Source organism: Octopus bimaculoides, chromosome 5, assembly GCF_046866305.1.
Source record: "Octopus bimaculoides isolate indiv1 chromosome 5, ASM4686630v1, whole genome shotgun sequence".
Classification (NCBI taxonomy): domain Eukaryota; kingdom Metazoa; phylum Mollusca; class Cephalopoda; order Octopoda; family Octopodidae; genus Octopus; species Octopus bimaculoides.
This window is the reverse complement of record NC_142932.1, coordinates 112,279,764-112,295,436: the sequence shown is the minus strand read 5'-3', so window position 1 is coordinate 112,295,436 and position 15,673 is coordinate 112,279,764. Positions and strand designations below refer to the sequence as shown.

Here is a 15,673-nt window from a genome sequence, read left to right as displayed (position 1 = left end):
ACCATGCCTGAGTAGGCAGCAAGCTGGCAGAAACATTAGCACACCGGGTGAAATGCTTAGCGGTATTTCGTCTGCCGTTACGTCCTGAGCTCCAATTCCGCCGAGGTTGACTTTGCCTTTCATCGTTGTTTGACCCCCTGTGGGCAATAAAGAAATAAGAAACCATGACTGAGTAGGACTTGGTATTCATCCATCTTCATGTACTTAAGGTTCACATATAGTTTATATTGTAAATAGATCAAAACCATTGTCATGCATGAGACACCCAGCATCTCCTTCTATAAGGTTCAATTGAGCATTCTCAACTCTTTACTGCACACTTTTTCCAACTAGACTGGAAATGCTGTGCACATTGTCTTTACATATCTTCTGAGGTCAGTTACATTAATTAATGCAGTTGATGTTCTTAAGCAACAAGTTGGCATCAGATACAAAAACATGGGCACAAAGAGAATTCCAGAGGTATAATGTTCTAGGGAAGGAGGATTGGTTAAAGTGGTTAGAGTAAGCCTGAGAGAGTGAATACAGTATGAGTGAGTGATATGAAGAGAAGAGTTTATTGAATGTGAGTGGAGGTGGAATGAGATTAACCAGCTCAAAGTTTCAGAGGTCACTGTAGTAGTGACAGACTGAGAAAACAGTCTGTGTGCAAGAAGATGGAGTGGGTTGGTGAGCAATTTCATATCAACCAGTCATGTGGCTTTTGTTTAGATGTCTACAAGAAACAGCTGATGCAGTATTTATTACATTGTGAAACATGATCTTTGAATGTTGTGTCTCACAGAGGTGATGACAAGTGACCAAGACTGTTGGCAATTTGCCAACTTAGTGAAATTGTAGTAGGGGCTAGTGCTGGTGACACATGAAGAGCATCCATGGCAGTGACATGTTAAAGGCACCCAGTACATTCTGAAGAGCATCAAGTCATAGAAACCAAGCCAAAACAGATGGGAGCCTCGTGCAGCTTGCTGGCTTACCAGTTCCAGCTGAACTGTCTAACCCATGCCAGCATGGAAAACAAACACATGATGATGATGAGTGGGTCTCACCTGAGTTTTGTATCACATTAGTAACTGTCGTGAAGGGAAGTATTTTGTGGCCCTGAAGAGGAATGCTTGTCTTTGTAAAATCATTAATGAGGTCTAGTATTTTTAGTGACTTTGTTTGATATTCACATTTAGGAAGGTAGGGTACACTAGTTTTCTCGCTGTGTAGTGATTGTGTCTTTGCGCTTTTGAAGGAGATAACATTGACACAACCCCACTAGAAGTGTGGATTTGGTGTGAGATGTTTAGGTTGCATGAGGATGGCACTTGGGTACCAAAGGTTATGGCAGTGTTAAAGATGGAATCATCTGCATTAGAACAGGCATTGTTGGAAGAGTTGGCAAGTGAATCATTACATGTATAGGAGGACAAAATAAAAGAGAGCATTTCATCATACATGCATGATCTGAGAGGAAGTCTTCAATCTAAGAAACAGATGGCACCCAACTTGGCTAGGAGATTGGCCAGCATGCCAAGCTTTGCTGATATTAAATACTACCTTTACAAGAGTTAGAAGAATTGTCCTTAGAATGGGACATTCTGCAGCCTTTTAGCAAAGATTATTATATATTCTGGTAGAGAAGAGATTGTTTGAGGGTAATGGAGGAGATACTGTGAGAGCCAGTGATCTTGGTGAGGGTTTGAAGCAATTGCAAATTATAAGCTCAGTGAAATGGAGAGGGATACCTTTAGAGTTCTATCCAGTATGGTCAATAGTGTAGAGTTGAAAAGTGGATAACAGATATCAATTTGAGTGTTTCAGCATTGAAAATAAATTAGATTTAAGTGTTTCTATGAGGATCTGGTAGAAGTAATTCTTTCTAAGAATGATGTTAGGAAATTTGGGATTCAGATTTTTAATGTAATCCTTACTATAGACATTTTTCTTTTATATTTTTACTTTACAACCTTTTGATAAAAACAGACCCTTTTTTTAAATTTTGAAAGTTTTGTCTTTAAACTAAAACTTTAACAGATTAGAGTTCTAATGTATATCGTGTGCTTTCAATGAATATAAGAAATATATAATTAGCCTAATTACAGATAAAGGAATCAGAGTTGGTAGTAATACCATTAATTGAGGAGCTAGAGACAGTTTCAAAGAGTTGTGTACCAACTCTACAGCCCTGGATGTGCATATCTGTGTTTATGTTTACACTGATTTTGTTTATACCGTGTTCTTTTATACTCCATGATTTAGTAGTTTATTTGCAGCCTTCCATTAAAATGTTTGAACTGAGGAAAAATAAAACTCGGAAACATGTGACAGTTGGTGACAAGAAGAGAACCCAGCCATAGAAAATCTGCCTCATCAAATAATCTGATCCATAGGGCTGTAGGAAGAAAGACCTGAAAGATATGAACAGTACCCTGGCATTTAACTTGAGAGTACTCTTTAAGCTTGTAATTCATGTAAAGAGAAATAAAATATCAGCAAGTAAAATTTCCCAATGACATGCACCCATGTAAAAAGCACATCTGCTGGAACTGCATAGAAAGCACCCAGTAGACTCTGGAAAGTGGTTGATGTTAGTTTCTACAGCTGGGTGATCTTCCTAAGCCAAAACAGACAACTGGAGCCTGGTGCAGCACTGTGGCTTGCCAGCTCCTGTCAAACCATCCAACCCATGCCAGCATGGAGAACGGATGTTAAGTGATGATGATGAGGAGGATTCATTACAGGCACAGGCATGGCTGTGTGGTTAAGAAGCTTGCTTTCCAACCATGCAATCCCACTGTGCAGCACCTTAGACAAGCCTTGTAAGTGAATTTGGTGGACAGAAACTGAAAGCCAACCTTGCATGCATGATTGTGGAGATCGAGTGATGGTTGCAAATGAGCATCACTAGCATAGAAACTACACTGTTCATTTCCAGTCTTCCATGAAAAACTCATCAAGTTACAAGACATATTACCTTGTTGAGGTGAGAATTATGACAGGAAGGGCATCTACCTATACAATAATACAATTATTGCACATATAATAAGTGTACAATGATATTCACAGATTAAAAGAATAAAACAAAAGCTACTGAATGTTTGAAAAATATGAAATATTTAATTTAATATATTTAACATAACATCTCTGATGCTGCAGGTTTTCTGAAATGATAGAAGGGAAAAATATACAAATATAGATTGAGCAAATCAATAACAATGACATACATAGCAAAAAGATTAAGTCAAGTAGTATTAAATCTTTTTTTAGCTTAACAATATTTAGTTAAACCAAGGCAGTAAACTGGCAGAATGGTTAACACACCAGGCAAAATACTTAGCAGTATTTCATCTTGTCTTTATGTTCTGTGTTCAAATTCCACCAAGGTTGGCTTTATCTTCCATCCTTTAGAGGTCGATAAAATAAGTATCAGGTTGAGTGCTCAGGTTGACGTATTCAGCTTAGTCCCAGCCCCGAACTTGCTGGCCTTGGGCCAAAATTTGAAACCAATATTTAGTTAAACCATCCCATCATTATAAAATGCATACATATGCTTACATTCTCTTGGAATACACATCTAATTGTTTTAAAGGTTCATACATTGTATAGCTGGTCACCTAAATGTATCGTGACAAGACAGAGAGAATGAAAAGAATGATGGTATATGTAAATATTTGAAATATTAAAATTTAAAACCTTAAAAATGGCAGGTGACTTGTACTAGGCAAACCATTGTTTCATATATTTCTGAACAAATTTATAGGGCTGGCCATTTGAAAATTTCTTCATATTTCTGTTCTCTTTCAACCATGTTTAGAAGAATATCACACTATTTTGTAGAAAGCATTTTACTGCTCACGGAAGTAACCATTAGCATTTATTATTAGAACTGTAGTGATTGGTATTGAATTTTCCATTTTTTGACCAGCATTTCTCTCATATCCATCCTATCTTCTTAACAGGCATAGAATATTAGCATTGAGTTCTGCAGTGTTCTGGTTGTGTCCACATTGTCCGCCTCAGTTGTAGCCATTACGAGAACCTACATACATACAAGAACAGACTGGACACAAAGAAGAAAACAATACATCTCGCATCTCACCTAAACTTCCATTCTGCACTCATGCAGTAAATCTCTGGTTCTTATACTAAACCATGTCTCTTCAACAAAACAAAGACATGGAGTGTTTAAAATGTTGGATTTGTAAGTCACAGCGAGTTGTCTATGCGCCACATGTTTAGTAGAACAGGGCCAATCAAGGCCAGCAAAACCATAACTATTTTCCACTTTTGTAAATCTTAGATTTTTTTTTTAAATGGAAAATCAAAACTTACCACACCAGATTTTATTTCTTCTTTCCAACAATTCCCATTTCTTTCTTCTCTTGGAATGATGGACTAGAAATAAATGAAAAAGTGAAAAACTAAAATAAGAAAGAAACACTTCCAAGTTGAATTTATAGCAAAAGAAAGCCATGCTTTGAGATTATATGATGGTTCAAAAAGGAGGTAAGAAACAGGGTGTGTCCCACTTTGTATAACGAATGGGACTTTTGGTTGGAAGCTGAAAGTGAGAAGTAGTATTGTTGTTTTCCATTGAAAGTTTGAGTATTTTGCATTTTTAACTGTTATTAGATAGTTGGATCCTCTTTAAATCATCATCATCATCATCATCATTTAGCATCCATTTTCCTTGCTGGCATGGGTTGGACAGTTTGACAGGAGCTGGCAAACTGGAGAGCTGCACCAGACTCCATTTGTCTGTTTTGGCATGGTTTCTACAGCTGGACGCCCTTCCTAATGCCAACCACTTTACAGAGCATACTGGGTGCTTTTTACGTGGTGCTGACACAGGTGCCTTTTACACAGCATCAGTACCCTCAGGGTCGCCAAGTAGCTTGCAAGACAAGGACGTCTCAGCTGAAAGACGGAGAGAAACTGAGAGAAGTGGCCATGTGCCATGTGAGAGGTTGGAGTATGATAGAGAATAAGTAAGTGGTGAGGGAGAGAGAGAGAGCTGTCTCACTATGATTTTTAAAAATATTGCAGGCATGGCTGTGTGGTTGGAGTTGGTTCACTTAGCCTTCACCACATCACAGCTTGACCACCAGTGTATCTGTGGACACTGTAATGCCTTATATAACATAACATTTATCAAATATCAAAACAACACATTTTGATAATTCCTTGGCTTATATAATTACTGTAATACTGATGATAAACAGTAAAAAAAAAAAAAAAAAGAAAAGAAAAAAGAAACTTACCCATATCTGAACTTCTTCACTGATTTCTTGCTCGTGTCTGTTAGTTCTTTATCAAATGACTTTTTGGGAGCCTTCTGCTTTTGTACTTTTTTCTTAGCTTTACCTTTTCCTAAATTATAAATACAAAGATATATAAATAGGCAGTCAATTAGGATGATAAAAACAAAAACCTCATCAATATTAATCATACAGCAGTTCTATATTTAAGAGATGAGGAATTATGTACATTATTTACATTTGACAGATATTTGTCCTCATCTTGTTTGTTATTAACACAACGTTTCGGTTGATATACCCTCCAGCCTTCATGAAGTATCTTGGGGAAATTTCGAACCTGGGTTCTCATTCCCAAGTTATTTTTTGATATTATTATTATTATTCAGGTCACTGCCTGGAATCGAACTTGGAATCTTGGGGTTAGTAGCCTGCGCTCTTAACCACTACGCCATATGCCCATGAGCATAGTGGTTAAGAGTGTGGGCTACTAACCCCAAGATTCCAAGTTCGATTCCAGGCAGTGACCTGAATAATAATAATAATATCAAAAAATAACTTGGGAATGAGAACCCAGGTTCGAAATTTCCCCAAGATACTTCATGAAGGCTGGAGGGTATATCAACCGAAACGTTGTGTTAACAACAAACAAGATGAGGACAAATATCTGTCAAATGTAAATAATGTAATCATACAGCATTCAAGCAACAAAAAATAATGCTAAAAATCAAGACCCTTTTGTGTTAGAAATTTAAAACAAGACTGGATGATAGGCGTAAGTGTGGTAGCATGACTGAGAAGCTTGCCAGTCATGTGGCTTTAGATTCAATCCCACCACACAGCACTGGGCAAATATCTTCTGGTGCTACATAAAAGATACTCAGTCCACACTGTAAAATGGTTGGTGCTAGAAAGGGCATCCAGCCATAAAAAACATGCCAAAACAGACAGTGAGACTTGGTGCAGTCCTCTGGCTTGCCAGCTACTGTTAAACCATCCAACCTGGATGTTAAATGATGATGATGATGATATACTACTGGACCAACCATAGCCTTCTGAGTGGATTTAGGAGCCTTTGACTGATAGAAGCTCACCATGCATGTATGTGTGTGTGTGTGTGTGTTAGATATGACACAAGGATGTTTCAACCGATGATGATGATGGTTAGAATGCACTTCAACTAATATTACTCAACAGGTTAAAAAATATAAAAATGTTAATTGGTGTTTTTCACATTTATCTTCAACTCACGATTCATTCTTTTACCAGTTTCGATTATTCGAGTATGGTCAATATGGAGGATTGTAAGGTCAGTGTCAATAGCGATTAAGTTGTATGGATGCGTCGATTACATTGATCCCGAATTTATTTTACTTTGGAAGGATAAAAGGCAAAAGCAGAACCGACACAGGATTTGAATTCAGAATGCAAGGGACATAATCGCATTTTATCTTCCATCTGCCACGTTGCAAATTAAAAACACTCTGAGATCTTTTTCACGGTTTTCACCACATTGCCAGAGACTCAACTTTTCCTGATGAATAACATCTCATTTAAGGATTTATTCAAGTAGTGTAGTTTTAGAGTCAAATAACTTCCAAGCAATCTCCTTGTTGAGAAACATTACTTTTTTTATACATTTACTGAAGATCTACAATGCACAGACCAACCTGATTATGATCTCGTGACCCTACCAGGCTCCAAAACATTTGGTTTTTATATGATTAGATTTAGTGAGATGAAAGATTAAATCAACTCAATGAGGATTTGAATCATGGAAAATAAATCACAACTAGAATGACACAACTTTCTCCATCATCATCATCAGTAGTTTAACATGCTCCTTCCCATGTTAGCATAGATCAGATGGAATTCATTGAAACAGATTTTTAACAGCTGGATGCCCTTTCTGCCACCCACCCTCTTTCGAGTAAGGTAATACTTCCCCATGGCCAGACACATCTTCCTGGAAGATTGAAAATAAAGGATACTGCCTGTATGATGCTCATTAACAACTCAAATGATGTTGCATGGTGTCAAAACAAGGAGACAGTAACATAAATATATACACACACACACATGATGGGTTTCTTTCAGTTTACATTAGTGGTTCCTAAACTTTTTGGGTTGCCACCTCCTTGGCACCCAGACCACATTCCTCTCACCCCCACCTACCACTACAAACACAGACCACTTTCTGCATCAAATTCAAAACAACTGTATTTCACAAATAAAATTTAATCTAATTAACCCATTATTTTGCTGTTTTTACATCCATCGCATGCTTTCGGCTACCCCATTATCACCCCCACTTTTCTTCAGTGCCACCCCACCGCATCTTTCCACTGCCCCCAGTAAAGCACTACTGTTCACTTTGGGTACCATTGGTTTATGCCAACCAAATCCACTGACGATGCTTAGGCTGGCTTGGAAGAAGACACTAGCCCAAGGTTTCACACAGTGGGACTGAACTCAAAATCATGTTGCTTGAAAGCAAACTTCTTAACCACATAGCTACGCCTATACCTATAAATATAACAATGGCTTATTATTATGTTAGCATTGAATTACAATGTACAAGCAGAAGGTTAGCTCATTATTGCAAAGTTGACTTTGACAGTATTTGAGCTCAGGACATTAAGAGCCATAAGAAATAACCCCAAGACATTTTCTCGGATATTCAAACAATTCTGCCAATCCATAAATGTAATGTACTGGAATTCCTTCCATTATGTCAGTTACAAACATAAAATATAAAATTTTAGTCATTGATAAACTATGAAATCTATACTAAACTCATAACCTGAATATTTTAGCCAGAGGGGAAGCAGATAAGGAAAGATTTGCCAATGTTCTGCGCCGTGAGGACCAAAGACTCGAGGTATTTCGGGTTGCAAGACAGTGTAGGAGAGAGAATAGTGATGTTGTAGGAGAGAAATGTGTTCGCATGGATGATGGTACGCTTGCATTAAATGAGGATGCAAAGAAAGAGGTCTGGAGATGCCACTACGATAGATTGCTTAATAAAGAGAATGAATGGGAGAAAGAGAGCCTGCCTTATGTCGACCCAATAGAGGGACCAGCTATCCGAGTTGATAGTACCAGGGTAGATAAAGCAATTAAGAGTATGAAGACCGGGAAAGCCCCCGGCCCATCAGGAATCACTGCAGAGATGCTCAAAATATCTGGCAGTGTTGGCTATAGCCTAGTCACCCGTATTACGAACCAGGTGATACACGAAGGAGTCATACCCTATGACTGGTGTAGCAGCATCATAGTCAACTGCTACAAAGGTAAAGGGGACGCTTTAGATACAAATAATTACAGAGGCATCAAGCTGTTAGATCAGGTTATGAAAGTTACAGAGAGGGTCATAGCCCAACTAATTAGGGAGCGAATCAATTTAGATGAGATGCAGTTTGGGTTCGTGCCAGGTAAAAGCACTACTGATGCCTTATTTCTAGTGAGACAGTTGCAAGAGAAATACCTAGCCAAGGATAAACCTCTGTACCTGGCTTTCGTTGACATGGAGAAAGCCTTTGACAGGGTCCCCCGATCCCTTATCTGGTGGTCAATGAGGAAACTTGGGATAGAAGAATGGCTAGTGAGAGCTGTGCGAGCCATGTACAGAGATGCGGCCAGTAAGGTGAGGGTTGGAAATGAGTACAGCAATGAATTCCGGGTAGAGGTAGGGGTCCACCAAGGTTCCGTCCTCAGCCCCCTATTATTTACCATAGTCCTCCAGGCAATCACAGAGGAGTTCAAGACAGGTTGCCCCTGGGAGCTCCTCTATGCTGATGACCTTGCCCTAATTGCGGAGTCACTATCAGAACTAGAGGAGAAGTTTCAGGTGTGGAAGCAAGGTCTAGAATTGAAGGGCCTTAGAGTCAACCTAGCTAAAACCAAAATCCTAATAAGTAGGAAGGTAGATAAAACACAAACCCCTTCAGGTAGATGGCCCTGCTCAGTATGTAGAAAAGGAGTAGGTAGTAACTCTATAAGATGTACCCGGTGCAAGCTATGGACACATAAGAGGTGCAGCAACATCAAAGGCAGGTTAACTAGCAAGTTAGTTTTTGTTTGTGGCAGATGTTCAGGTGCAATAAAGACTGCAAACAAACAGGAAACAACTTCTATCTCATTCCAGGGTGAAAAACTAGAGGTAGTCGATAGCTTCCGCTATCTGGGCGACCAAGTTAGTAGTGGGGGTGGGTGCGCTGAAAGTGTAGCTGCTAGAATAAGAATAGCCTGGGCAAAGTTTAGAGAGCTCTTACCCCTGCTGGCGACAAAGGGACTCTCACTCAGAGTAAAAGGCAGACTGTATGACGCATGCGTACGAACAACCATGCTACATGGCAGTGAAACATGGGCTGTAACTGCTGAGGACATACGTAAGCTCGCAAGGAATGAAGCCAGTATGCTCCGTTGGATGTGTAATGTCAATGTGAATACCCGTCAGAGTGTAAGTATCTTGAGAGAAAAGCTGAACATTAGAAGCATCAGTTGTGGCGTGCAAAAGAGACGATTGCGCTGGTATGGACATGTGGTGAGAATGGAGGAGGATAGCTGCGTGAAAAAGTGCCACACCCTAACAGTTGAGGGAACCCGTGGAAGAGGTAGGCCCAGGAAGACCTGGGCTGAGGTGGTGAGGCAAGACCTTCGTACATTGGGCCTCACCGAGGCGATGACTACGGACCGAGACCTTTGGAAATGGGCTGTGCGTGAGAAGACCCGGCAAGCCAAGTAAGATCGTTGCCAGTGCCCCTGGACTGGTTCTTGTGCGGGTGGCACATGAGATGCACCATTTTGAGCGTGGCCGTTGCCAGTACCGCCTGACTGGCTCCTGTAGGATTTTCGAGCGAGATCGTTGCCAGTGCCCCTGGACTGGCTTGTGCGGGTGGCACATAAAAGACACCATTTCGAGCGTGGCCGTTTTCGTGCGGGTGACACGTAAAAGCACCCACTACACTCTCTGAGTGGTTGGCGTTAGGAAGGGCATCCAGCTGTAGAAACTCTGCCAAATCAGACTGGAGCCTGGTGTTGCCATCCGGTTTCACCAGTCCTCAGTCAAATCGTCCAACCCATGCTAGCATGGAAAGCGGACGTTAAACGATGATGATGATAAAGACAAGGTCTTGTTATTAAACACAACTTACCCTTTTTGGAAGTATCAGGACATGCTTTTATACGTTTTGCCTTTGAAAACTTCTTTGAAAATCGTGCAGCACAAAGTTGTGCTTTATGTACTTCAAATTCAATGCGGTTCTCTGTCTGAAATAGAAAATAACATACAAGAATAAATTTATATCCACAATTGTATATACTTAAAAATATATAATGTAAAAAAAACTAGGAAAAATCAAAGTAAATCACAGTCTAATGACAGTGAGCAAACCCAAACCTTGAAGTCACTGTCAACCTTTTCCTTCAAAAATTAATACACATACACACATAACAGGCTTCTTCAGTTTAGAATGTGATCTGTAGCTATAGCATAGAATGTGTTAGCCAATGCCCATTCAATGGGACTGAACCCCTAATCACATGGTTCTGAAGCAAACTCCTTTGTCACAAACCCATATCTGCATATATACACACACACACACATATATTATATATACGTATATATATATATATATATATATCCTCATTTAGCAGACATGTTCTTTGCTGTTGTGTTGGTCAGTCTGACACATGATCAGATTGGTTGAAGGACCAGATACTGTGCATATATATATACATATACACACAATAGGCTTCCACAGAGCTTCCCTTTGATCAAATTCAGTCACAAAGTATTGTCGGTCTTAAGTTATTGTAAAAGATGCTTGTCCAAAGTGCCATACTGTGGGATTGACTGCAAAGCAAATTCTTTTTAACCAAGCAGCGATTCCTGCACCAGATCTATGTATAAAAACTACTCAATCCATATACAAGGTCTTCTCCATACAAATACATTTATAGTCATTGAATATTTCATAACTTACTGAAACGGGTGTTTGGTTCTTTGACTTTCGCACTCCTTGTAATTGTTTACTTTTCTTTGAAACTGGTTCTTCACTCATTTTGGAAAGTCTACCATTCACTGAAATACAGTTTAAGAATACTTTTTAATAAAATGAATTCTTAAAATACACAGGAACATGTGTGTGTGTGTGTGGATGTGTATACACACACACAAATATATATATATATATATATATATATATCCACCCCATCACCATCCTTATATGTCCACTTTCCATGCTGGCATGGGTTGAATGGGTCACATGAATGTAATCACATATTTAGTGGTGATACTCATCTAGATGTAGGAGTTCAATTTTGGCCTGGTTTCTACAGCTGGATGCTCTTCCTAATGTCAACATCTTTACAGAGGGCACTGGATGCTTTTCTCATGGCATAGGAAGGAACAATGTCCTTGACAAAACCAAAAGACCCTTTTAACTACAGTTTAAAGAATGTACCGAGTGCCCATTTTGGTCATAGTACCAGCACTACAGAGGTAACCATGTTGATGACGTAACTAAAGCGACCTCTTGACTACCACACCTGCTCACCCACCAATATTTTTACAGAGTGAGAGGCACACAAAAGAGTAGTTAGAGGAATGAGTGATAGGGGTACTCGGCCTGCTGGGACAAGTAGTGCACAATCAAGGTAATGTGAGCAAGAGATTACTATATCAATGGAGTCTTTTTGTTTGTACACTACATCCGATTCCTCTTATATTCAGTTATTCTCTCAGCTCATTTAATATTGTCATTCATGTGCAAAACCATTACACAACCAGCCACAACAAACTCCCACTGACCCATGCAAGTATGGAAAAGCAGATGCTAAAATCATATATACACACATACATGGTGAACATGTATGTTGGACCTTACAGAGGCAATGATTAGTGACCAAGACCTTTAGCAATATGCTATGCCTGAGAAGACTTGTCAAGCCAAGTGAAATCGTAGTCATGGCCAATGCTAGCATCACATGGCATGTAAAAACCACCTTTTGAGCATTGGGCCTCAGAAAGGCAAATACAAATGATCAAGATCTTCAGCAATATTTCGTACTTGAGAACAGGACCCATCAAGCCAAGTGAAATTATAGCCATGGCAGATACTGGTGTCACATAAAAGCACTCATAACACTCAGAATGGTTGGCATAGGGAAGGGCATCCAGCCATAGAAACCATGTCAATCAGACAGGAGTCTAGTGCAGCCCCTCAGCTTACTAGCTCTGGTCAAACCATCCAACCCATGCCAGCATGGACAACGGACGTTAGATGATGATGATGATGATGATGCACACAAACTGAAATTGCCATAGCAAATTTAGACAATTGCTTGAAACTAAAGTAAAAGTGTCTAACTATCTCCACATGTAACAAACAATAAAATCCAATATTTTAAAGACAAACAAAAGATTAAGAATTCAAAAATCAATCAATGAATCGAAGCAAAGAAAAGATAAATACAAACATTTCTCTTTAATTTTCTCTTTTTTTGACTGAAACCATTTCCTATTTTGTTCGTCTGTTCCTTCCAGTTTATTGTTTATTTGGCTTAACTGCATCTCAGACAGCTGGATTTCCTTCTCTTCTTTCTCAATTTTTTCCACAGCTTTGATATCATCTTCTAACTGTTCAATTCTATCACGGTACTTGTTTATAACTTCTGCAAAAGCAATTCAACAGGATCAATTAATAAACTTTAAGTCAGTGGTGGCACGGTTATAGTATTCAGGAGATTTAACAAAGTATTCTAGCCATATCATCAACTTCACTGACCCCACACAAAAAGACAATAAACATGACAGGATCTGAATTAATTCTGTTTACGAATGTAAAAGAGGAATTATGATCTGAAAATAAGAGATAATGCACCGAGCTTTTTGCATGCCACAGCCGATACAGTTAAGTTGAACTTGCACATCTGCAGATTTAACACAAAGAGGGAAAGCATGGGCTGAGTTTCAGAGGAATTCACTTTTTAAGATAAAGGTTGGAATGAGGTGCCTGGGCAAGAAAGAAAGAAAGAAAGGGAGAAAGAGAGATAGAGAGATAGAGAGAGAGAGAGAGAGAGATAGAGAGAGAGAGAGATAGAGAGAGAGAGAGATAGAGAGAGAGAGAGATGTGTCGAGTAGTTATACCGTATTAGCAAGAAGATTTATCAATCAGTTGGACAATCTATTTCCAGATATTGTTGAGAATATATAGACATGTAAGCAATATCACAGTGAAGAGTGCAGAATGAAATATTTGGAGTAAATTTCTGGGGTTTTAGATGTGTGCCATGTGTGAGTAGGGTAAGTAGTTATAGTACACTTAGTAGCACACACACACATATATAAATAATGAAGTAACATAAAACTTTAGTAGTCAATCCAAAGTTTTGTTTTACCTTGGGGAACAACACGAGCTTTGACAGGATCATGAGCTTTCTTGACTATCTCCTTCAGTAAAGACCTTTCTTTCTCTCCAACCAAGCTAACAGCTCTGGAATTAAAATGATGGCAACATAATTAATATTCACATATATCATGAATAATCAAGAGACATACAAAATTCAAAATGTATCAAAGATGTGTATGAAAATACACACACACACACACACATATATATATATACTGGTTCTCTGTCAATTAAAAGGACAAGTGTTCCAGATGATCCAACCAATGGACCAGCCTGCTCATGAAATTAATGTGCAAATGACTGAGCAATCCACAGACACGTGTACCCTCAACACAGTTCTCAGGGAGATTCAGTGTGACACAACCCATGCTAGCATGGAAAGCGGACGTTAAATGATGACGATGACGACGACGACGACAGAGTGTGACATGGCTGGCCCTTTGAAATACAGGACAACTCATTATTGCCAGCTGGATGGACTGAAGTAACATGAAATAAAGTGTCTTGCTCAAGGACACAATGTGCCACCAGGAATCAAACCCATGACCAAATAATTGCAAGCCGAATACCATCACTGCTACCCCCGTCACCCATATATTGCAAATATACAGAAGTAATTAATTCCTTCAACCCTGATTGTGAGATATATCTTCATCATCATCCAGTGTTTTAAATCCCGGTTTTGTCCCTGTTAACAGGGGTGGCTGGATCTACCTCAATGCCATAGCAACTGAGGCAGGCAAGTGCAACCCACCCCAACCTTTGGGCTGGCTGTTGCTCATTCTCCCTTGCTATCATGAGGCTTTTTTGGAGCTGGATTCTCTACAGGGAGCATGCTCTTGCTTATCCCCAACTTCAGTTTCTAGACATGAGTGGTCCCGAGACTAAGGCCTCGACCATGAATTTTAAGAAATGTGGTGGAAAACTAGCTCAAGAAGGCAGGCACGCTACTCCGAGACCCCTTTCAGAGCTCCACCTACCTGATTGTAAGATATCTCTTAAAAACTAAAATCTAATTGCAACTTCATAACTCGTGCAAGTTACCTACTGAGCCCATCTTTTATAAGATTATATTTTATGGGCTCTGTATTTAGCTGTATTGATTGACCAAACGTTATTTTAACAATAGCTATTCATAACTTTTGTGTATGCAATTTTAGTGTATAATAACTAATTTTAGTGAATTTTATTTCATATGTTAAAAAAAAAAAATGATGTAACCTACACAGCTGAAAATGAATAGGAAAAAAATGTATGTAAACAAATGGAGTGGCTGATGTTATACTGTAAATAGAGTTTTCAGAACTCACTCAAGAATGAGATAGAGGTAAGACAGAAATAGACTTTATTAAAAATATACTTTTTCTGCAATATTCCCAGTGATGTAAACTCTCTACTGCTTGAGTGAAATTGAAAAGAAAACACTTGAGACACTCCAGCAGTAACCATCCTACCTCTTTGTGTATCAAGGACTACATTTTAGTCATCTTCTAAGACTGAGAGTGTGATTTAAAGGCTGTTTGACTACTATTTCTAGTATGTATAAGTTCCTTCTTTGGTTGAATTACATACAGGTTGTAACAATTGCAAGATAAACAATGTATCTATTGATCTAAAGCATATCACTAATGGCTAATTTTCTAAATATTTTATGAGAAAAACAATTTTAGCAAGCTATGAATCCTTGTTTGCCATATATTTTACGATGCTTATTTAATTCACTATCACTTTGTTTTCTGCATTACATTTTTCTAAAAATTCCATATACCACATGGTTCTGGGTTCAGTTCCACAGTGTGGCACCTTGGGCAAGTGTCTTCTACTATAGCCTCGGGTCGACCAAAGCCTTGTGAATGGATTTGGTAGATGGAAACTAAAAGAAGCCTGTTGTATATATGTATGTGTGTGTATATGTTTGTCACCCCAATACCGCTTGACAACTGATGCTGGTGTGTTTACGTCCCTGTAACATAGCGGTTCAGCAAAAGAGACCGATAGAATAAGTACTAGGCTCAC

The 15,673-nt window shown here is 39.0% G+C and overlaps 1 protein-coding gene across 1 annotated transcript in view; it reads right to left on the bottom strand.

Annotated features, from left to right (window-relative positions):
- Nucleotides 1-3,079: 3,079 nt before the first annotated feature.
- The window catches only part of LOC106868386 (putative ATP-dependent RNA helicase DDX27), a 33,145-nt gene continuing 20,551 nt past the window's right edge, over nucleotides 3,080-15,673 (bottom strand). The window contains exons 15-21 of the mRNA XM_089352953.1: nucleotides 13,647-13,741; nucleotides 12,726-12,920; nucleotides 11,231-11,328; nucleotides 10,400-10,514; nucleotides 5,250-5,358; nucleotides 4,321-4,383; nucleotides 3,080-3,149 (exon numbers count right to left, since the gene is read on the bottom strand). Of these exons, the coding sequence (XP_089209079.1) occupies nucleotides 4,332-4,383; nucleotides 5,250-5,358; nucleotides 10,400-10,514; nucleotides 11,231-11,328; nucleotides 12,726-12,920; nucleotides 13,647-13,741 (664 nt within the window). The 3' untranslated portion in view covers nucleotides 3,080-3,149; nucleotides 4,321-4,331. The remainder of the gene's footprint in view (nucleotides 3,150-4,320; nucleotides 4,384-5,249; nucleotides 5,359-10,399; nucleotides 10,515-11,230; nucleotides 11,329-12,725; nucleotides 12,921-13,646; nucleotides 13,742-15,673) is intronic.